The sequence below is a fragment of the Lolium perenne genome, chromosome 2, assembly GCF_019359855.2.
Source record: "Lolium perenne isolate Kyuss_39 chromosome 2, Kyuss_2.0, whole genome shotgun sequence".
NCBI lineage: Eukaryota > Viridiplantae > Streptophyta > Magnoliopsida > Poales > Poaceae > Lolium > Lolium perenne.
The window spans coordinates 332,576,152-332,598,045 of record NC_067245.2 but is presented as its reverse complement, the minus strand read 5'-3'; the positions used below and the strand labels follow the sequence as shown (position 1 = coordinate 332,598,045).

Below are 21,894 nucleotides of genomic sequence, written 5' to 3'. Positions count from 1 at the left end.
TGCATTGAATCATTCACAGAAATTATCTCCTTTTTTTTTACTTCTCGGAATTTTCATCGGGTGCACGACCAGTGCTCCCGATGGGAGTAGCCCCCAAGGCTATGGTCAAATACTTGTGTTTGAGCATAGGCTCAAAGCATTTTCCTTCGACTTTCTTGAAAATATACATATTTGCCTTCCTTACTCTCTTTTATCGGGTGCACGACCAGTGCTCCCGATGGGAGTAGCCCCCGAGGCTTTGGTCGGATGCACGCATCGGATCACAGGCTCGAGAAAAATCTGTTGAGTCATTACTTTTTCTTTTTCCTTCCAGAATTTGTGGGTTGCGACATCGGTGATGACGACCGTTGCTTGGAGTCGAATTATTTGACCGTTGCTAACTTTGATTAGACCCGTAGTGGGCCCAAACGGAGCGCTTTTTCGCCACGTCTACTTTGTTTGTGGTGGGGCCGGCGTGGTTACTGAAACGCCCGCACACGCGGCGCAAAGAAGCTTATTACCGTTTTCACATTTGCCAAGTGTAGGGCTACGATGGACTCTGAATTTATCCAATGGCCACGCAGTCCGCATTTGACAGGTTAAATAGCGAATCGGGGACACCGTTGCGGTTTTACCCTAACCATTCTCCTCTGTTTCTCTGCGCTCTGAGCTGTCCGCCATTGCTGCTGCCACTTCGCTCCTAGAGCTTTTCTCCGTTGATTGCTGCTAGCTGCTCCACCACTCCCGTGATGGGGAGATCGAAACAAGTCAAGTCAGCCGCTCCGTCGCCGGCGCCACTCCGGCAAAGAAGAAAGAATCTGGATGGGAGAGGAGCAAGTTCTCCAAGTCCGACCATAACAAGCTCAAAAAGTTGGGGCTTCTCACTGACGAGACCGCCGTTCAATTTCCCGGCGACGAAATGACCCCGTGCCCACCCGACAGATGGCGGGTTATTTTCCTCGACTTCCTCGTCAGAGGCTTGTCCCTTCCGGCCCACGAATTTCTTCGTGGGCTCTTGTTTGTTTACGGCGTGCAGCTCCATCAGTTGACGCCTAACTCGATTCTTCACATAGCTGTGTTTATCACGCTATGTGGAAACGAATCTTCCTCCTTCGACGCAATGCTTCGAGGGACACCATCTTCGACGTCGGCGGCACCGTCATCGCCGTGCGACCCAAAGCCAAGTACTTCGATTTGAAGTTTCCTGACTCAGTCCAGGGGTGGCGGAAGAAGTGGATGTACATCAAGGACCAGAAGACTGGCGCCCAAGAGTACGGCCTCGCCCCTTTTGACCCGACGAAGGAGATTGTTCGGCTAAGGTCTTGGGATGCTGAAGCAACTCCCGATGAAGTTGCCTCCACCGAGCCTTTGTTGAAGAAAATACATGAACTGCAATCTGCCTCGAAGAAAGAATTATCGGGTCTGCATGCAGCTGATGACGCACTTCCTTCGCCTTCGAATCCAGCCTCTTCAAGCGCGAAGCAGGCCTATGTGGGCTTATTCTGGTCCTGGTGATGAAGCGAAGATCTCTGCAGACATGCATGCCGATGATTTGGCAAAGCTTGCTCGCCGCTTCACCAAGCTCACCAAGAACGACCCGATTCCCTCGGAGTGCTTGGTGAAGCCATACGCTTCTGATCATCCTCTGCCGAAGGTACTTATGCTTTTTTTTCTTTTTTTGCATGAAACTTGTTTTTTCTTGGTTTGTATTGAACTTATAAATGCCTGTCGATGATTTTGCGTAAGCATGCGCTTAAACTGTCCTCCTCCTCAACCCGAAGATGGAGATATTCCTGAGCAAGCTACTGCGATGGAGGACCCGCAAGAAAGCGAAGCCCCCGAGTCTAGCGCGAAGGAAGCTGGGTCCTCCGCCGGAAGGACTGATTCTTCTCGAACGGAATCTTCCCCTGTGTCCGCTACTTCTTCCAAGTCGAAGAAAAGGGCTCGGGTGGATGACGATGAAGTTTCAAGTGCCTCGAAGCAACCGGAGTTGTCGGCAAAGTCCCCCTCTGAATATCAGTGTGGAGGCTTTGATTATTTTACCAACGTAATTGGCATCAGCTCGTAAGTTAACTTGCCTTGAGTAATTTTCCTCATCCATTACTGTTCATTTCCACACTGGATTTTGACTTGTGTGTCCTTTGCAGCGGCGACGAAGGTCACTCGATAGAAAACGTCGATGAGGCCGACGCTGCTGCCACTGAAGCATCGAAAGTTGTGACCTCCTCTGAAATGGTGAAGGAGGTGGCCTTAGATGTTGTCACCGAAAAAACAACGCCCGTGCCGAAGAAATTGAAGAAAACCAATGCCGATGAAGGCATTGCAATATCTGATAATCCATCGGGTCCACCTATGGACGATGTAAAGTTTCTTCGCCTGCCTCCTTATGTTATTATTTCTTTTAGTTTTACCAAGTTTTGTACTTACGGATTCTCTTTTTTCAGCCGATAACTCAAGAATATCTTGACATGGCGAGCCGTGCTATCGGGTTCCGAAACGAAGCAAAAACCCCGAGAAGTAATTTTCTTTCGCCTTGATGTTTTCTTTGGCTTCATGTTCTCCTTCTAATTTATACATTTCTCTTCCAGATTCTTTTAGAATTTCTCAAGAACATGCAAAGCAACTCGAACAAAAGCTAAACGCCAGCGAGATAGCTGGCAAAGAAGCGGAAGCTAAGGCTCAGGCTGCCAATGTTCTCCGAACCAAACTTGAGGCCGCTGAGAAAGCACTCAAGGAGGCTCAAGACAAGGCAGAGGCTATGAAAGATAAGATTGACCAAATTGACGCCCGCGAAGCTGGGCTAATCAAGAGGTTCGACGCCCAATCCGAGAAATTCGGAGGTAATATTCTTTGTCGACGGATTGCTTGGAGTCGACATTTATTTTTATTTGACTTGCTCTGATCATCCCTTGTACTGCAGCGTAAAAGGCTCGGGAGAAGTATACGAGAGAATCTTGAAGATGTGCAAGATCCTCTCCTCGAGTCCTTGACTGTCTTGGAGTTGAGCTGCGGCTTGGCACGAACCTGCTTGAAAGCGCTCTCGCATCGCGTTTGACCGCCTCTTCCGCCACTTCTTTCCCACTGCAACCTTGCCCGATAAGTTTGATCCATTGGTGACAGCTTTTTCGGGTAAAGACGACCCGATTGACGGCTATCGCCGGTTGGCTGTGAAGGTTGGTGTGGAGAGCACCATTGCTCTGGTGATAGCTAGCGGTTCAGTCATCGATTGGGGCGCGGTGGTTGCCAAAAAATATTCCAAGGGTGCAATGACTGGATTTCTGAAGGAGTCGAAAAAAATTTCCAAGAGCATCCTGTCGACCATTCTTCCATCGCCTGCTCCCTCTACCAGCACCCACACTGAGGTGCAGTAGATTTTCTTTCTCTTTTGTTGTTTTAGGTCGTAGCTTCTCGTAGTGTCCCGTGGGGACCTAGCTTTATGTAATGCCTTTTGTTGTACCCTCTGTAATATATGAAGTATGAATGAAGTCGAAGTTTCCGCGAAAGCTTGAACTCGAATTTTTTCCTTGCTCTTTTTCAACCTTTTTCTGATGACTATGTTGCGACCTCCTCTGGGTCTGTTGGAAGGGCATCAAAACCAAAGGAGGTTCCCTGCTCCGAGGTTAGTGCACGTAACTTATCGAGTCGGGGAAACACAGAGTCGATAATAATCGAGTCCCTCCGAAAAGAAATTAAAATACTAAAGGCTCAGTGCCTAGCTGCGATTTCTCAAACAAAGAAATTATCGGATCGGGAGGAAGCTTCCCGAAAACGAGCAATAGAATCTGACGAAGTTGCACATACTGCCACTGCCAAGTGGACTCAGGCTGTCGAACGAGAGACATATTTGCTAGAACTTATGACCTCGTCAAGCCAAGAATTAATTGGTAAGGGTTTTGTCGACAGCCCCCGAGCCGAATTTTGCTGCGGCTTCTTCGGGTGACTAAAGCATTTTACTTTGACAGGTTGCAGATTGGACGTTGATGCTGAAGATGCCAGGTTCGATGCTCGGGTGGAAACTCTTTTGCACATCTCTCTAGAGGCTGGCTCTGATTTCTGGGCGGACGAAAACCGATGCCGAACAATTGTTCAGTTTCAGGATCGTGCCACTCAAGCTCGTGACTTCATCAATTTCTGCCAATCCTCTTTGAAGATGGTGTATAATGCAATGTTTCCACAGAATAAACAACCCGAAAGTTTTGATGAGCTGAAGGTATTATTTAAGCGCACCAAAAATATTCATCACTTTGTGAGGGCTCAGTTGGTTGGAGGTGCGAAGCTTGCATTGGCTTGGGTGCGTTATCACCACAGGAAAATCGACTTCCACCTGATTGCCAGGGGTTTCTCTGACAAGAAGAAGTATTATTTGACGAGGCATTATGATGCTATTTCCGAACCTGCCGAACGAATGATCGACAGGCTTCTGGAAAGGGATGCGAACTTTTTCTCTGAGTTTCATTATGATGCCATGGCACAAGTTCCCAATGAACTTTTGGATAAGACTAAGTTAGATGATTGGATCTAATCATTGCTGTATTTTGTGGGATTACGCCACCTCTGTAATTATTATGGACGAACACGAAGTTTCATTCTTGGCTATTTTTTCAGCCTCTGTAGACTCGAAGCTTTTATTATTGCAGCAACTGTTGTTGCCTTGTATTATCGCAGCCCCCGAGTGTTGGGGTTTATATTATTATTGTGCTTATTGTACTTCTTTCTTCGTTGGACAGAGCCTCCCGAGTATCGGGTGCACGTATTGAATTAACAGTTGCGATTCGATTGGCCCATATATTATTTTTGTTCGAGAGGCTTATTCCGCTATTTATTCAGCGTTTTCAAGCCAAGGCGAGTATTTATCGGGGGAGCCCCCGTGCATTATTTATCGGATGCGAAGAAAATATGTCCTCACCATTGTATTATTTATAGACCATAATACATGTTTAGCTGAGCAAGCCCGCCTCATTAAAAACCTACCAATCCCACTTGGTACCACAGCGAGAAAAGAGTGCGTACGAAAACTTGCCCGCTTTTACATAGCAAGCTCATATGGCCTTGCTAGGAGATGCCAGCCGACGATTTACGCGTAGAACCGCCGCAGCTGTGCGACGTTCCACGGGTTCCCCTCATCTTTTCCTGTCTGCTTGTCCTTCAAACGATATGCACCGCCAGGTATAACTTCCGTTACGATGTATGGTCCTGTCCATGGCGATTCCAGTTTCTCGTGTCCATCCTGCTTGAGGCGAAGAACCAGATCTCCGGCCGCAAAAGAGCGGGGACGGAGTCTTTGACTATGATAATTTTTCAAGTTCTGCTGGTATGCATTTACTCGGGAGAGTACAACGTCTCTTGCTTCGTCGGCTGCATCTACATCATCTTCAAGAGCTTTTTGTGAAGCTTCTTCTTCATATTCTATGACTCGAGGGGAATCATGTTCTAGTTCGACTAGAAGCACGGCTTCAGCGCCGTGGACCAGGAAGAAAGGTGTTTCTTGAGCCGCGTTTGGAGTTGTGCGTAAGCTCCACAGCACGGAGGGTAATTCATCGACCCAAGCGTGCCTTGCTTTTTCGAGTGGCGAAAGTAGTCTCTTCTTTATGCCGTTGCAGATAAGTCCATTAGCTTTTTCGACTTGACCGTTAGTTTGAGGGTGAGCAACTGATGCGAAGTTAAGTTTTATTCCTAGCCCTTCACAGTAGTCCTTGAACTCCCTTGATGTGAAATTGGAGCCATTGTCCGTGACTATGCTGTTTGGTACTCCGAAGCGGAACACGATGTCCTTGATGAAATTCAGTGCCGCCGTTGCATCTGCCGAAGTTACTGGCTTTGCTTCAATCCACTTTGTAAATCTATCGACTGCGACCAGGAGGTAAACATGTCCTCCAGGTCATGACTTATGTAACTTGCCCACCATATCGAGCCCCCATTGGGCAAAAGGCCATGCCAAAGGAATTGGTGTTAACTCAGCTGCTGGAGCGTGTGGTTTGGATGCGAATCTTTGATAGGCGTCGCAGGTGCGCACGATGTTCTTCGTGTCTTCGACCGCTGTGAGCCAATAAAATCCTACCCGAAAGGCTTTAGCTGCGATTGCTCGACTGCTTGCGTGGTGTCCACATATGCCCTCATGGATGTCCTTAAGTATGGTTCTCCCTTCTTCGGGTGTGACTGACAAGGTATTAACTTGTCAATGCCTACAAGTAGTAGACTAGGGTTTCGTTGGATGTAGAGGGCAAGTAGATCTCGAAGGTTTTCAGCCGAAAAGTACTCGACGAAATACAAACTAGGGTTTACTCAACAATGATTCGATGATCTCCTCGTCCCTCGACTCCCCCTTATATATGAGGCGGAGCCAAGGGACTCATATTGTACACGTTACAGAGTCCGGGAAGGTTTCTAACTCTCCCCGTAATATTACAAACAACACTTCCTATTACAACTCTAACTTTCCTTAATAATATCTTTGGGCTTCCGAGTCTTCTTATTCTTCGGGTAATGGGCCTTCAATAAACCCCGGGTACTATCTTTGGCAGGCCCACTGAGGATGCCCATGTCAGTAGCCCCCGAGATTTTGCTTGAATCGTAGAATCAGGGAAAATCTCCCCTGTTTATTTTTACTCGACAACTTTGACTTGTCTATATTTCTTCACATGAATTTCTATATTGTACAGGGATAATGGTAGTTGGGGCTAGTTCATCTGACGGATCAGGTACTAGTTAACTGCTCTAGTGGCAATCCGCAAAAACCTACTTCAAGATCACGTCCCTGGACATGATCTCGGGATACTGGTGTAAACTTCGACAGGTGCCGCTTAAGGTCTTACCATTCTATCGAGTCCCAGTTAAATTTATCGGGTACCTAACGCGTCCGTTAGGATTTTTCTTCGTATCTGTTGATACGGATAAAAGTAGCAAACCATCGTCAGAGATGGGGCCACGCCGCACAGAACGGATCTGGGGTCTTACCTTCGCAGTGTTTTGCGGCATTCAGAATTTATTCGCAACTTTTGGTGTTCTGAGAATATATTGTCGAGTGCTTATTCGGCTGTTGGAATAGCACATTTCATCGAGTCAATTTTTGACTTATATTGCGTTCCCGATGGGAGTATAGTTTACTCCATATACACTTTCTTTTGCAGGACTGATGCGCAAAGGCATCACTTCCCTACTTCATACATGTCATTTTCACCTCAAGCCTGAAACCATACAATTGAATGCAAATTCAAATTCGAAGCTCCAACTAGTCTTGGAGAAGAAGCCAGGGGTTTAGTGCAAAACCATCCAACGCCTTGGGACTTCCTTGTGCGAAATGAAGCAAAGATGAGGGAACCGCCTGTGAAAGCAAAGGAGGGCATCTACACGTGTCAAGAACTCAGCCATCTCGGGCTCTCTGGATGAAGGAAAGCAAAGAAGAGAGGGGCCGCTTGCAAATATTCAGCAATGGCACCCATCGCAGCAGCGGGCAGCATTTCAGGCGATCGCCATCACCACACCTAGATAGAACAACCTGGACGATACCGACTCCACCTCCTCCTGCAGAGAAGAGGCGGGAAGACGGAGATGGCGGCCAGATCGAGATCTGGCGACGAAGGGAACTCCTCCATCGACACCCCTTGCTGCCGAGCCTCCTCCTGATCTCTGCTTCGACAAGTTCAGCTACAGAGCAATTCGTCAGTGTAGTGTAATTCTCCTTCTTCTGATCTTTGCTAGTTTGCGTGGGAACCTGTTGAGAACCTGAGTTTTAAACCGTGGATTTACTCTCTTACTCCTCTTGCTTTGGTGAACAAATTCATGTAATGGATTGAGTGAGTCAGTTGAGGCCAAAACCTGTTTGATGATTTGTCTGCGTTAATTTTACTTGCTGCACTTGCTTTCCTGTTAAATCAAACCCTAAGAATCTGTGAACTAGGATGTTAGAAATCATTCCAAAGGTAGCTTGATCCCTGAGGAGAACCACGACACTTAAACCCTACTAAATTGCTTCGATCAATTTTGGCGCCGTTGCCGGGGATCAACTTCTGTTTTGGGGCGAAAGTATAGCAGATCTAGTCTTAACCTTTTTAATTTTTCGTTGAGTTGTTATTTTACTTTGGATCTGTTTGTTTTCCTCTAACCCATAACGAGATCTTGCCATCGTGGATGTCTAAGCTTTGTTGTGTAGGAATTGTTGATGAACGAGAAGGAAACTGAGGCTAGTGAGTTGTTTCAGTTTGATCCTGAGATTGAGAGGACACTGTTTAGAAGAAGAAGAGAACTCAAGCAGATACCAGTTGATCCTATTGAGAAGATGGGAGATCAGAGAGTTTTGTTGAGGGATCTGTGGATTCCAAAGGGGCAAGTCATCTCATCAGGAATTGTGGCACCAGTGATTCAGGCTAATAATTTTGAACTCAAGCCTGCTCTGATAAATATGGTACAGCACCGTCAGTTTGGTGGTTCAGCAATTGAAGATCCTCATGAACACATCATTACATTCTTGGAGTATTGCAACACCTCAAAGCAGAATGGAGTATCACCTGATGTCATCAAGTTATCTCTCTTTCCATTCTCTCTGAGAGATGGTGCAAGGATTTGGTTACATTCCTTACCACCCACCCTGACAGATACTTGGGATCATCTTCTGCAGGTGTTCCTGGAAAGGTACTTTCCACCTACTAAAGCAGCAGAATACAGAGACAAGATCACCAGATTTGCTCAGTTTGAAGGTGAGAGTCTCTATGATGCATGGAAGAGATATAATACTCTGATAAGGATGTGTCCTCACCATGGCTTGGAAAGGTGGTTAGTGCTCCAAACATTCTATAAAGGATTGACCCATCAGACCAGAGCTTATGTTGATTCAGCTGCTGGAGGAGGGATTATGAACAAGACCTTGGAAGAAGCTTTTGCACTTATTGAGAGTATGGCGTCCCATCATTTTCAGTGGTCAAGTGACAGGGCAGTGGTTCCTCATGCACCTGGTATTCATGCCATTCCTTCAGCAGATTTAGTGGCAGCTCAAGTAGAGATCCTGAACAAACAGATGGCAAGTATACTTTCTGAAAGGTCTGCAACTTCAGTGGCCTCTGTTCAATTTGCTCAAGCTATGTGTGATGTTTGTGGTGTACAAGGGCATACAAATGGTGAGTGTACTTATTATTCAGCAGTTGGACCCTCTGTTTCAGAAGTGAGTTATGCTCAAGGACAAGGACCATTTTCTCAGTCCTATAACCCATCTTGGAAGCATCACCCCAATCTGTCTTATAAGCAGCCACCTGGGTCTTACATTCATCCAGGAGGGCAGTCTAGCACTGGCTCAAAGGCGAGTTTCCATCCTCAGTCTGCATATGCTCATCCTTCTCTGTCACATGCTCAGAAGCAACCTGAAGCACCCAGTTCAGCAACTTCTCGCTTAGAAGATACAACAATAATGCTAACTGAGTTGCTGGCTAAAATGAATTCAGAAGTTACAAGTCTTAAGGATTCAATGAGAAACATGGACAATAAATTTGAGGCAGTGCTTAGCAGAGTTTGTCAGAATAGAGACGATGCTAAACTACCAGCTCGGCCTGAACAGAACCCAAAGGCTCAATGTGGTGCTATAACAACTTGTGCAGTTACAACTAGAGCTGGCACAAGCACCTCTCCCATCCTTCCAACTCCATCGGCATATGTGCCACCTCATGTGAGGAACCTTAAAAAGCAAGCTCCAAATGAACAAAGAGAAGAAAGTGATGTTGAAAAGAATGAAGGAGAAACAACAGTAAATGATGTACAACCAGATAAAGTGCAAGTCTCCCAGCCTTTAAGGATTCCATTTCCAGAAAGGCTAGAGAGAAACAAAGATGATAAGCAGTATGCTAAATTTCTTGAAGTCATGAAGGAGGTGTAGGTCACAATACCCATTCTTGAGGCAGTGATGCATATTCCTATGTATGCAAAGTTCTTCAAGGAGCTGTTATCTAAGAAGAGGAATATTGAAGAGCCAGAAATTATTGCATTATCAAAAGAGTGTAGTGCCATTATTCAGAATTCTTTGCCTACTAAATTGGATGATCCTGGAAGTTTCTGTGTGCCTTGCAAGATAGGAAGCAAATCATTTGTTGCTCTGTGTGATTTAGGGTCTAGTGTCAGTGTTTTACCTTCATTGGTGAGCAAAGAATTGCAGATGGGAGAATTACAAAGCACAGCAATTACTCTGCAATTAGCTGACCGATCCTTAAGGAAACCAGAAGGAATCCTCATGGATGTGCCTGTGTTGGTGGAAAATTTTGCCTATCATGTGGATTTCATAATTTTGGATATGAATGACAAAAGTGAGGCTGTTATCTTGGGAAGACCATTCTTGGCTACTGCTGGTGCTTTGATTGATGTACAAGGTGCAAAGTTAACATTGTAACTTGGTGAGCAGGAAGTGATTTTTGACATGAAACATGCAACTCATCTTCCTCATTCCACCCAGGAATGTATGCGCATTGATTCTATCACTTCTTGTGTCAATGAGGTACATCCAGCAGAAATAGAAGACCATAAAGTAATGGAATCCAAAGAAGAATTCTCTGATGAGTGTCACTTTGCAGTATATCAGATAGCAGATGATAGGAAGTATCTTGATAAACTGACCACGGCAAGTGGACCAGAAGTTGAACTCAAACCATTGCCTTCTCATCTAAAATATGAATACCTCGGGATAGATAAGCAATTCCCTGTCATTGTCAGTTCCAAGCTTTCTAAAGCTGAAACTGTAACGATAGTGCGATTCGAGGAAGTACAGAGAAGTAATTGGATATTCCATTGCTGATATGAAAGGTATTAGTCCAGAGTTATGCAATCACAGAATATTCCTTGAAGAGGGAGCAAAGCCAACCAGAGAGCATCAAAGGAGACTGAATCCCACACTCCAGGAAGTTGTCAAGAAAGAGATCCTTAAATTGCTCAAGGCAGAAATCATTTACCCAATCTCAGATAGTGAATGGGTGAGCCCAATACATGTGGTGCCCAAGAAAAGTGGATTGACTGTGGTTGAGACTTAAAGAGGAGAACAAATTTCGACTAGATTAGCAAATGGGTGGAGAATGTGTACTGATTTTCGGAAACTGAACAGTGCAACCAGAAAAGATCATTTCCCATTACCATTCATTGACCAGATGTTAGAAAGGTTGGCAGGGCATAGGTATTACTGTTATATGGATGGTTACTCTAGATTTCTGCAGATACCAATCCATCCAAATGACTAAGATAAAACAACTTTCACATGTCCTTATGGAACCTTTGCATATAGGAGGTTGCCTTTTGGCTTGTGCAATGCCCCTGGTACCTTTCAGAGGTGTGTTATGTCAATATTTTCCAAGCATATTGAGAAGATAATGGAGGTTTTCATGGATGATTTCACAGTCCATGGGGAAAGCTTTGAAGACTGTTTAAAAAATCTTGAAACTATTCTCCAGCTGTGCAATAAGCATAATCTAGTGCTCAATTGGGAGAAATGCCACTTTATGGTTGAGGAAGAAATTGTTCTCGGACACAAAGTTTCTTTGCAAGGAATTGAAGTTGATCGAGCAAAAGTTCAAGCAATTGCCAAGTTGCCACCACCTTCTAATGTGAAGGGAGTGAGGAGCTTCCTTGGCCATGCCGGTTTTTACAGAAGGTTCATCAAAGATTTTTCAAAAGTGGCAAGACCACTTACTCAGTTACTTAACCAAGATGTACCATTCATATTTGATCAAGACTGTTTGAATGCCTTTATTCAGTTGAAGGAAGCCTTGGTCACTGCACCTGTTGTTCAGCCTCCTAACTGGGAATTGCCATTTGAGTTGATGTGTGACGCTAGTGACTTTGCAGTGGGAGCTGTGCTGGGTCAGAGGAAGGATAAAGTATTGTCAGTTGTCAGCTATGCAAGCAGAACCTTAGATGATGCACAATCCAACTACACTACCACAGAGAAAGAGTTGTTAGCAATTCTGTATGCTTTTGACAAGTTCAGATCATATCTTGTGGGAAATCAATGCATAGTCTACACTGATCATGCAGCTATAAGATATTTATTGACAAAGAAAGAAGCAAAGCCAAGGCTGATCAGATGGATTTTGTTGTTGCAAGAGTTTGACATCGAAATCAAGGACAAAAAGGGTGCAGAAAATGTTGTAGCAGATCACCTTTCAAGAATACAAGTGGAGGAATCAAGTGCTGTCCCCATCATGGAAACTTTACCAGGAGAAAATTTGTGGCAGAGCTGTGTAGTTCAAGGTTGCTCACCTTGGTATGCAGATATAGTGAATTACCTGGTATGCAAGATTATACCTGCTGATCTGAATTTTTCACAGAAAAAGAAATTTATGCATGATACCAAGAATTATTACTGGGATGAACCTTTGCTTTTCAAGCACTGCCAAGATGGTATTGTCAGAAGATGCGTTCCTGATGAGGAAATAAATAATGTGATCTATCATTGCCACACTGGACCAGTGGGTGGACATGCAGCCTCCTCAAAAACTCAAGCAAAGATATTGCAAGCGGGGCTGTTCTGGCCAACTATGTTCAAAGATGTTTTCCACTATGTTAAATCCTGTGATCCCTGTCAGAAAACTGGAAAGATGACAAGGAGGCATGAGATGCCTCAACAAGGCATCCTAGAGGTGGAATTGTTTGATGTTTGGGGCATTGACTTCATTGGACCTCTTCCTTCCTCAAAAGGGTATAAGCACATTCTTGTTGCTGTAGATTATGTCTCCAAATGGGTGGAGGCAATACCCACTGTTCATGCAGATTCTAAGGTTCAGACATACCATTTTCCCAAGGTTTGGTATCCCTAGAGTGGTCATTAGTGATGGTGGCTCACACTTTAACAATCAACAATTACAGAACCTGTTTAAGAAGTATGGTGTGCACAATCACAGAGTGACCACACCTTATCATCCACAAGCTAATGGACAGGTAGAACTGTCTAACCGTGAAATCAAGTCAATCCTTGACAAGGTGGTCGCAAAAACCAGAAGTGATTGGGCAAGCAAGTTACCTGATGCATTATGGGCCTCTGAGAACTGCATTCAAAACACCCATAGGCATGTCCCCTTTTAGACTTGTCTATGGAAAAGCTTGCCACCTACCTGTGGAGCTTGAGCACAAGGCTCACTGGGCCATAAGAAAGTTGAATATGGATTTGAGCATGGCTGGTAAAAAGAGACTGCTACAGATCTGTGAGTTAGATGAACTAAGAATGGATTCCTATGAGAGTGCCAAAATTTACAAGGAAAGAACAAAGAAGTGGCATGATAAACATATTCTGAGGAGAGAATTTCAGCCTGGTCAACAAGTGCTTGTGTATGATTCAAGATTCCATCTGTTTCCTGGAAAATTTAAATCCAGATGGTATGGACCTTGCACTGTGAGAGTGGTGCACTCTAATGGTGCCATTGTAGTTCAGAGCCCTTCACAAGGGACATTTCTGGTCAATGGGCAGAGATTAAAACATTATCACCCTGGAGAGTTTGTTCCTCCTTCGGCAGATCCTGATAGTGAAGATGATGCTGAGGAAGCTCAGGATGCTGTTGCAAAGCAGCAGCAGTAACTACTCATTCTCTTGGTCAAGCTAATGACCTTAAAAGAGCGCTCTTTCAGGAGGCAACCTGAAAACTCTGTTAATATATCCTTTTTACACTATAATTTATTCTTTTCTCTTCATTCCATAATTTTATCTATATATATATATGTCTATTTTCCTGTCTTTTAGTTCCCTGTTTTTAGATATTCTTGCAGTATGTTGCTTGTGGAAGTTGGTGTTATGAGAGTTGTCATTGGAAGCTTTGGATCCTTCCCTTTCTTTTTGCATGCAGTGTCAGCCAGGTGAGCCAGTTCCTTTTTCAAGCTTCAGACTTCCACATCTTTCATGTACATGACAGTCATAAAATACAGTAAACCAGCATGTCATCTTTTCAGTCCTGTTCCTGGGAAGCTACTGTTGGTTCTAATAATTTTGAAATGCTCTGCAAAATACTGATAATTGATTTGGATGTTGCAATTAATATTTGGTTCAGAATATGTATTTTAATTCAGCCCTTTTTCTCTGTGCCCTATTAAATGAATACACCTGAACTCAGTGTTAATTTTTGTGTGAACCAATCCCTGTACCTAGCCTGATTTACCCTCTGTCCTACACTGAGCTTGCTGGAATGATGGCATTAAGTAGCAGCTATGGTCTGTGATTGTTAGTTTGTGAAATCTATGCCACCAGCCAGTTTGAACCATGTTCTGTTTTTCCTGATATAAACAAACTAACTCCAAACCAAATTGGGCCCATGTGATCCCTGGATTGGATGTCTGATTGTGGAAATGGAGACTAACCTAAAACCCTTTTATTGTTTAACTTTATTCATGTGCTCAGCTGAGTGTGATGGTTGAGGATTGCACACTTGGACTGAGAGGTGGAAGCTGATTTTACTAACACTCCTGCGCCTAGCTGAGTGTGATGGTTGAGGACTGCACACTTGGACTAGGAGATGGAGACTAACCAGTTCCTGATAATCTTGTCCTGCCGAAGTGCATTGTTCTGTAAATATTGGAGATTCCTGGAATTATTGATAAGTGCTGCAATTCTTGAAAAGGGCAAAAACCTGATAGTTTTGTAACCAAAATGGGGATTTTACGTATGCAGTTTTGCTAACCTTTTCACTAACAAAAATTTTTATGGATCATTGCTCAGTTTTGGACAGTTGGTAAAAATAGTTCTGGCACGTTTTGATTCACATAGTTAGTCCTCTACCATGTTCATGTGTACTCCTTTAGCTATCACAGAAAATCTGGATTTGAACTACTTACATAATTTGAAGCTTTTTATAAAATGCCTTATCCAAATCATGTTATCTATGTTTTGAATTGTGTTTCTTCCTTGCTAGAATTACATGCTTTACTTGAGGACAAGCAAAGATCTAAGTGTGGGGGATTTGATCATCCTCTATTTCTACCTCAATTTTGAATATTAAAAGTTCACATTACATCACTTTTGCATACATACCATTACCATATTTCTACAAAATATTGCCAAATACATAGTTTACTCCATTTACACTTTCTTTTGCAGGACTGATGCGCAAAGGCATCACTTCCCTACTTCATACATGTCATTTTCACCTCAAGCCTGAAACCATACAATTGAATGCAAATTCAAATTCGAAGCTCCAACTAGTCTTGGAGAAGAAGCCGGGGGTTTAGTGCAAAACCATCCAACGCACAGGGACTTCCTTGTGCGAAATGAAGCAAAGATGAGGGAGCCGCCTGTGAAAGCAAAGGAGGGCATCTACACGTGTCAAGAACTCAGCCATCTCGGGCTCTCTGGGCGAAGGAAAGCAAAGAAGAGGGGGGCCGCTTGCAAATATTCAGCAATGGCACCCATCGCAGCAGCGGGCAGCATTTCAGGCGATCGCCATCACCACACCTAGATAGAACCACCTGGACGAGACCGACTCCACCTCCTCCTGCAGAGAAGAGGCGGGAAGACGGAGATGGCGGCCAGATCGAGATCTGGCGATGAAGGGAACTCCTCCATCGACACCCCTTGCTGCCGAGCCTCCTCCTGATCTCTGCTTCGACAAGTTCAGCTACAGAGCAATTCGTCAGTGTAGTGTAATTCTCCTTCTTCTGATCTTTGCTAGTTTGCGTGGGAACCTGTTGAGAACCTGAGTTTTAAACCGTGGATTTACTCTCTTACTCCTCTTGCTTTGGTGAACAAATTCATGTAATGGATTGAGTGAGTCAGTTGAGGCCAAAACCTGTTTGATGATTTGTCTGCGTTAATTTTACTTGCTGCACTTGCTTTCCTGTTAAATCAAACCCTAAGAATCTGTGAACTAGGATGTTAGAAATCGTTCCAAAGGTAGCTTGATCCCTGAGGAGAACCACGACACTTAAACCCTACTAAATTGCTTCGATCATCCGTAGGATGGACCTGCACTTCCTTTGAGTCTTTGGAGGTATCGAAAGCTTGCTCATGCAAGGATCGTCCCCCTTCTGGCAGTACATCGTGGTTTGTTGTGAATTTAGCTGCCTCAAATTTAGCTTGCATCCCGAATGATTCGGAGATTTTATTGAAGTCTTTGTCGCACTTATCTGACAGCGTGAAGCTGCCTCTGATTGTTATCGGGCCTTTAGGTCCTGGCATCCTCCATAGTAGGTATGCATAATGAGGTACCGCCATGAATCTTGCATACGCAGGTCTTCCCAAAATGGCGTGGTACTGCGATGGCCAGTCCATCACTTCGAACTCGATCTTTTCTTTCCTGAAGTTTTCTGCCGACCCGAACTGAACGTCGAGTGCAATCTTTCCCAAGGGATAATTTGGCTTTTCCGGCGTGATCCCGTGGAAACGTGTTTCTGTCGGGGCGAGGTTGCTCAGAGAGATATGCATTTTCATCAATGTGTTAGCGAAAATGAGGTTGATACTGCTTCCACCATCTACAAAGACCCGAGGGATATCATACCCTGCGATCTGTGCAGGAATAACCAACGCAGAGTGGCCTGGCCTTGGCACCTGTGGCGGGTGGTCTGCCCTGTCGAACCCTATGGGCTGATCCGACCAATTCAGATATTCGACTGTCGTGGGAGGTGCTAGTACTGCCATATTGACTTGCCTCGTTATTAACTTCTGCGCCCTGTTTGTTGGCCTCGCCTTCTGGATCATCTGCAGTGCTCCCTTCGACTGGGTGTATCCGCCATTTGTGTTGCTGGGACCCGTAATTTGCAGAACATTCTGCTGGTTGCTGTTTGGAAACGCTGGTGGTGGTGGTGGTGGTGGAAGATGCACCTCACTTCGAGGACCGTTTACGAATCCTCGGTTCACTGCTTCGACTTGAGTAGCGCTTGTGGCTTTCTGCAGGGCTCGCCAGGTTCGGCAATCCTTGAGGAGGTGATTAGACTGCCTCCTTCCCTCTGAATCTATATAGTAGTGCATTTGACATGGGCCGTTCAGCAACTCCTCTGGTGTCATATTAAATTCTCGCGGAGGTCTAGGCCGATTTTTCGGCTTGCCAGAACCAGGCGTGTCTCTATTGTTGCTTCGATACCCGTCGCTACGGTAATCATCTCGACCATTATTGCTACTATGGAAGCCAGCCGCAACTTGGCTGGGACCATCGTATTCATGAAAAGTTCGGTAACGTCGACCACGCGGGTTGCTATGTCGTTGGCGATCTTCTTCGGGTGATCGTGGCCGTTTGGTTAGGACAGCATCTTCCCCGTTGGCCCACTTGGTGGCGATATCCATCAGCTCAGCGATTGTCCTCGGGTTCGTCCGGCCCAGTTCTTCGACTAGGTCTCTTCTGCGGAGTCCATTGGTGAAAGCGTCGATCGCCCTTTCATCGGATACGTGTTCTGATGAGTTTTTTATGATGCTCCAGCGCTGGATGTATGATCGCATGGACTCGCCTGATTTCTGCACACATGTGTGCAGTTCTTCGATTGACGCTGGCCGCTTGCATGTGGCTTTGAAGTTCTGAATGAAGACCCTCTCGAAGGCTTCCCAGTTATCTATCGAGTCTTCTGGTAATTTCTTCAGCCAAGACCTCGCGACTCCACTGAGATGGAGCTGTATGCTCTGCATGGCAGTTGCTCTATTGCCCCCGAGGAGTTTTACTGTTTCAAGATAATCGACCAACCAGTCCTCGGGATCATGGAGGCCATCGAATTTTTTAAAGTTATCGGGCAGCTTGAAACTTGAAGGCACTCGAGTTCTGCGAACCCTACGGGTAAAGCAGTTGACTCCGCACATATCTTCGTCATTATATTCTCGGGTATCACGCTCTTCGCGAGATCTCTCCACACGTGATTGTGTGATGTTGTTTCTTGCATCTCCTGTACGCGTATTGTTTTGCGCTGTTCTTGGCGATCCAGATCTTCGCCTTGCTCCTTCTCCTTGCCGAGGACTAATGTGACGTCGCGGAGTTATTTCGGGTTCTACACCAGCTATTGCAGCTCCCATAATGCCAATACCCGCCATTGCGGTATTGTAAAGGGCTGCTCGAGGATCATCGTTTTGTGGTTTTGTCGCCATCATGTATGTATGAGCTGCCATATACGCGGCCTCCGGCGTTTTTGGCATGATGTGTCCTCTAGAATCGACTGACATGAAAGTCAAGTCTAGGTCTCGTATCAAATGATCCCCTCGATTATTTTCGGGGATGTTATTCATTCGGGGCACTGTTCTTCCGTTCCGCCCTCTATTATTTGCTCCGGAATTGCTCGACAGGTTGCTTAGTTCGGCTCGGCGCTTGCTAGATTCATCGGCTGCAGCTTTTCTCGCGTCGAGCAGCGCCGTTGCCTTGGTTATTTCACGTCTGACCCTGCTCAGGCTATACTGATACGCCATGAGTTCTTCGGCACTGGCTTGAGTTGTCATAGGGACTGTGCCATCCATAGCTTGCTTTGCTCTGCTCCAAGCTGCTTGGGATATTTTTATTTTTTCTCGGGGAGGACCCCCTTCCACAGCAGGATATTTGTTTCCTGTTCCTCTGGTTAGATCTGCGGGATCGACGTAGGGTTACCCTGTGAGTCGAAGGCCTCAGATTCTTCGGCTTGCTCATTATTTTCACCGTTCTGTGCAATGATCACACATATCTGATGATGTGCGGAGTCAGCACAATCCTCAAGTTCAGGATCAGATGCAATCTCATTATTTTTATTCGGTGTCAGGCTCGGAAGCCAGACACTTTGTGAAGGACAGGTGACACCGTCGCTAGGATCGGCGAAGACCTCCTTGCTTTGTGTGAGGTTGATATTGTCGATGGAGCTGTGGTTGGATCCGAAAGCGATCTTGTCGAAGATTTCGATGAGCCCCCTGCTTTCGACAGACTTGATGTAGTTTGGCGGGGGACTCCCCTCACCAGTCGAGTTGATGAGAGGTGCCGATGGTTTCGGCGACTCGCAGTCCTTCGCTGATGGTCCCGAAAAATCCGGGGCCAAAAAGCGGTGCGATCCTTCAGCTCCGAAGAGGAAGCGATGGCCCCCGAACGTCAGATCCATCTCTTCTTTCTGGTCGGCCCGGAGGTGCAGACGAGCAGAGGGGTAAGGTTGAAAATCAACGAAACCAGATTGGATCTGTTTACCTCTGAAAGAACATGTGCCCCATGTGTGGTTTTGGTAATTGATAACAATCACTATGGACTAATGTTTGCATTGAGTTTCACTCGAAGGTTTTGTCCATAGTCAATGCTTGAACCATATGTTGGTGTCAAGGTTGAAATAAGAAGATCAAGTGATGACCAATGTGTTATTCAAAGAATAATCCAAAGATTGGTCATGAGATGATTGAGCCTATAGCAAGTATGTCTTGAAGAATAATATGAAGTGATATATCATGTGTCTCTTCAAGAGATCAACATAATGAAGAAGACAAAAGTGAAGAAGATCAAGGATGACCAATATGTTCAAGGAGTGATCCAAACAGTGGTCAAGTGGGAATTGATCCTATGACAAGTATGTCTTGAATATGAAGATGGAGTGTGTAAGGGTATTTTACCCTTAACCATTATTTTGGTAACAATGACACCTGACATAGGCATCCCAAATGGGCCTGCCGAAGATGGTACCCGGGGTTTACTGGAAGCCCAATACCCGAAGAATAAGAAGATTCGGGAGCCCAAGATTTACTAAGGAAAGATAGAGTTGTAATAGGAAGTGTTGTTTGTGATCTGGCGGGATGAGTTAGAAACCGTCCCGGACTATGTAAACTTGTATAGCACGAATCCCTCGGCTCCACCTCATATATAAGGGGGAGTCGAGGGACAAAGAATCAATCGAATCATTGTCTGCAAGCCCTAGTTTTCATAGTCGTCGAGTACTTTTCGGCTGAAACCTTCGAGATCTACTTGCCCTCTACTTCTAACTAAACCCTAGCCTATAATCCATAGGCATTGACAAGTCAATACCTTGTCAATTGGCGCCGTCTGTGGGAATTAGAGGCGTAAGGAGCTGATCTCGATGGCACGCTCAAGATCTTCGACATCGTCAACCGCAAGCAACACAATGGATCGAGGTAAACAGATCGCTACTGGTCTTGTCGATTTTGTTCCTCACCCACCCTCCCGTTTGGATGCATATGCGTATCTGGCGGAGCCCATGGAGATGACGTTCGGAAGGTTCCACTTTCGCGTCGAGAAGGAAGGATCGTATCGTGTCGAGATTCCGATTTCGTCGGAATCATCAGTGGCCGATTCCGATTTTTCAAGCTATACATCGTCAAACGAATCAGGAGAAGAAGAAACCTCGGCGACACGCTACGTCAGCATCAGAGCAAGAGAGAAACTCGCCAAGATCTTCAACGACATGTCGTTTGAGTCATCTGCGGATTCATATATAAGCGATGGTTCAAGCAATGTCGACAGTTACGACTTCAACGACAAATCTTGGACAGTGGGCAAGGTCTTCATCAATCTCAACGACGATGTCACCAAACCCAACATAGATCTGAGTACAAAGTATCATCAGATTTACGCCATTGAAAATCAAGAAGAGACATCTGAGGCTTTCGACAGTTTGGGAAATCCATACGTCGATCCCTCCAATCTGCGACAAGGCTTGGGCAACAAATACGTCGGGCCGTAGCCGCGAGATAGAGTTCAACTTTCACAAGCAGCGTGGGACGAGGCTGCGAGAGCTATGAACGGCACAGAACCAATGGCTACCACAGCCACACCGGAAGAATTGCAAGCATATCAATATAGGCTCGCACGAGCTGCCAGGGAATTGGAAAAACAGACGGCTGAGTTGAACAGAGAAAGGAGGCAGCTTACGCATCCAGCAGAGAAGGGCAGATCTAAGTCGACAATCTAGAACTACGGGTGATAGCCATCGGGAGGCGCGGAACAGAGCAAGGTCAAGAGCGCAACACATACCCGAAGCGGAAAGAGAGCACTTGGTTCAAAACCTCGACATGTCCTTTATGTCGATAGATACAAGAGGAAACATCATCCCTAAGACACCAGAGGCTGGGTATATGGCGACACATGCTTTTATCCTTGCATCTAAACCACCTCCGGGTGACCCAAGGGAAACACTGTACAATATGGCGGTAGCAGGAGTTGGAGCTATGGGGACAGCGTTTATATCAACGCCTCCCGAAGGAGTGGCAAGGCAAAATAGTCCGCGACCCGCAGCGACAACGGCGGCACTCGAAGGGCCAAGTGGAGCAAGAGACACAAGAGCACAAGCAAGAGTCGACGGAGCGCGGCAAAGCGAAGGGATCATCGGCAATCCCCGTAACTTAACGACGAAGATATGTGCGGCTTACCATGCTTCACGAGGAGTGTCCGGAAAACGCGAGTCCCCTCAGGATTCAAGTTACCCGATAATTTCAAGAAATTCGACGGCCTTCAAGATCCAGAGGATTGGCTAGTCGACTATCTGGAGACGGTGAAGCTGACAGGAGGAACTAGGGCAACAGCCATGCAAAGCATCCAGGTGCACCTGAGTGGTGCCGCACGATCATGGATAAAGAAACTCGCTCCAGGATCCATCGACAGCTGGGAAAGTTTCGAGGACGTGTTCGTCAAGAACTTCAGATCCACGTGCAAAAAACCCGCATCGTTAGAGGAGTTGAGAGCGTGTCGACAAAAGCCGATGAGCCAATGAGAAAGTACATCCGGAGGTGGAATATCATCAAAAACTCGGCAGAAAACATATCTGACGAGAGAGCAATAGATGCGTTTGTCGCAGGAGTCAGGCGTGGAGACTTTGTCGAGGATTTGGGAAGGACCAATCCAAGGACAATATCCGCGTTAATGGAGATAGCAAATAAATGGGCAGATGGAGAAGACGCTGTCCACAACAAACGACACAGGTCGCCAGAGGAGGACCGTGGTCGAAACTATCAACCGAGGCGAAGATTTCCTCGGACGTACCAGAACTACGACGCCCCAGGACAAATTTCGGCAGGTTTTCGGACAAATACGGGAGGCAACGAGA

At 45.7% G+C, this 21,894-nt stretch overlaps 1 protein-coding gene and 1 non-coding gene across 2 annotated transcripts; both read right to left on the bottom strand.

The window, feature by feature from the left end:
• Window positions 1-8,632: 8,632 nt before the first annotated feature.
• LOC139837246 (small nucleolar RNA R71) lies at window positions 8,633-8,739 on the bottom strand. Its single transcript, XR_011753736.1, has one exon. It is a non-coding gene; the product is annotated as a small nucleolar RNA R71 (small nucleolar RNA).
• Window positions 8,740-15,073: 6,334 nt separating this feature from the next.
• Window positions 15,074-16,618, bottom strand: LOC139835927 (uncharacterized). Its single transcript, XM_071825826.1, has 2 exons — window positions 15,959-16,618; window positions 15,074-15,079 (listed from the first exon to the last, which is right to left on the bottom strand). The coding sequence occupies exons 1-2, from the start codon at window positions 16,616-16,618 to the stop codon at window positions 15,074-15,076; spliced, it is 666 nt and encodes a 221-aa protein (XP_071681927.1).
• Window positions 16,619-21,894: the final 5,276 nt, after the last annotated feature.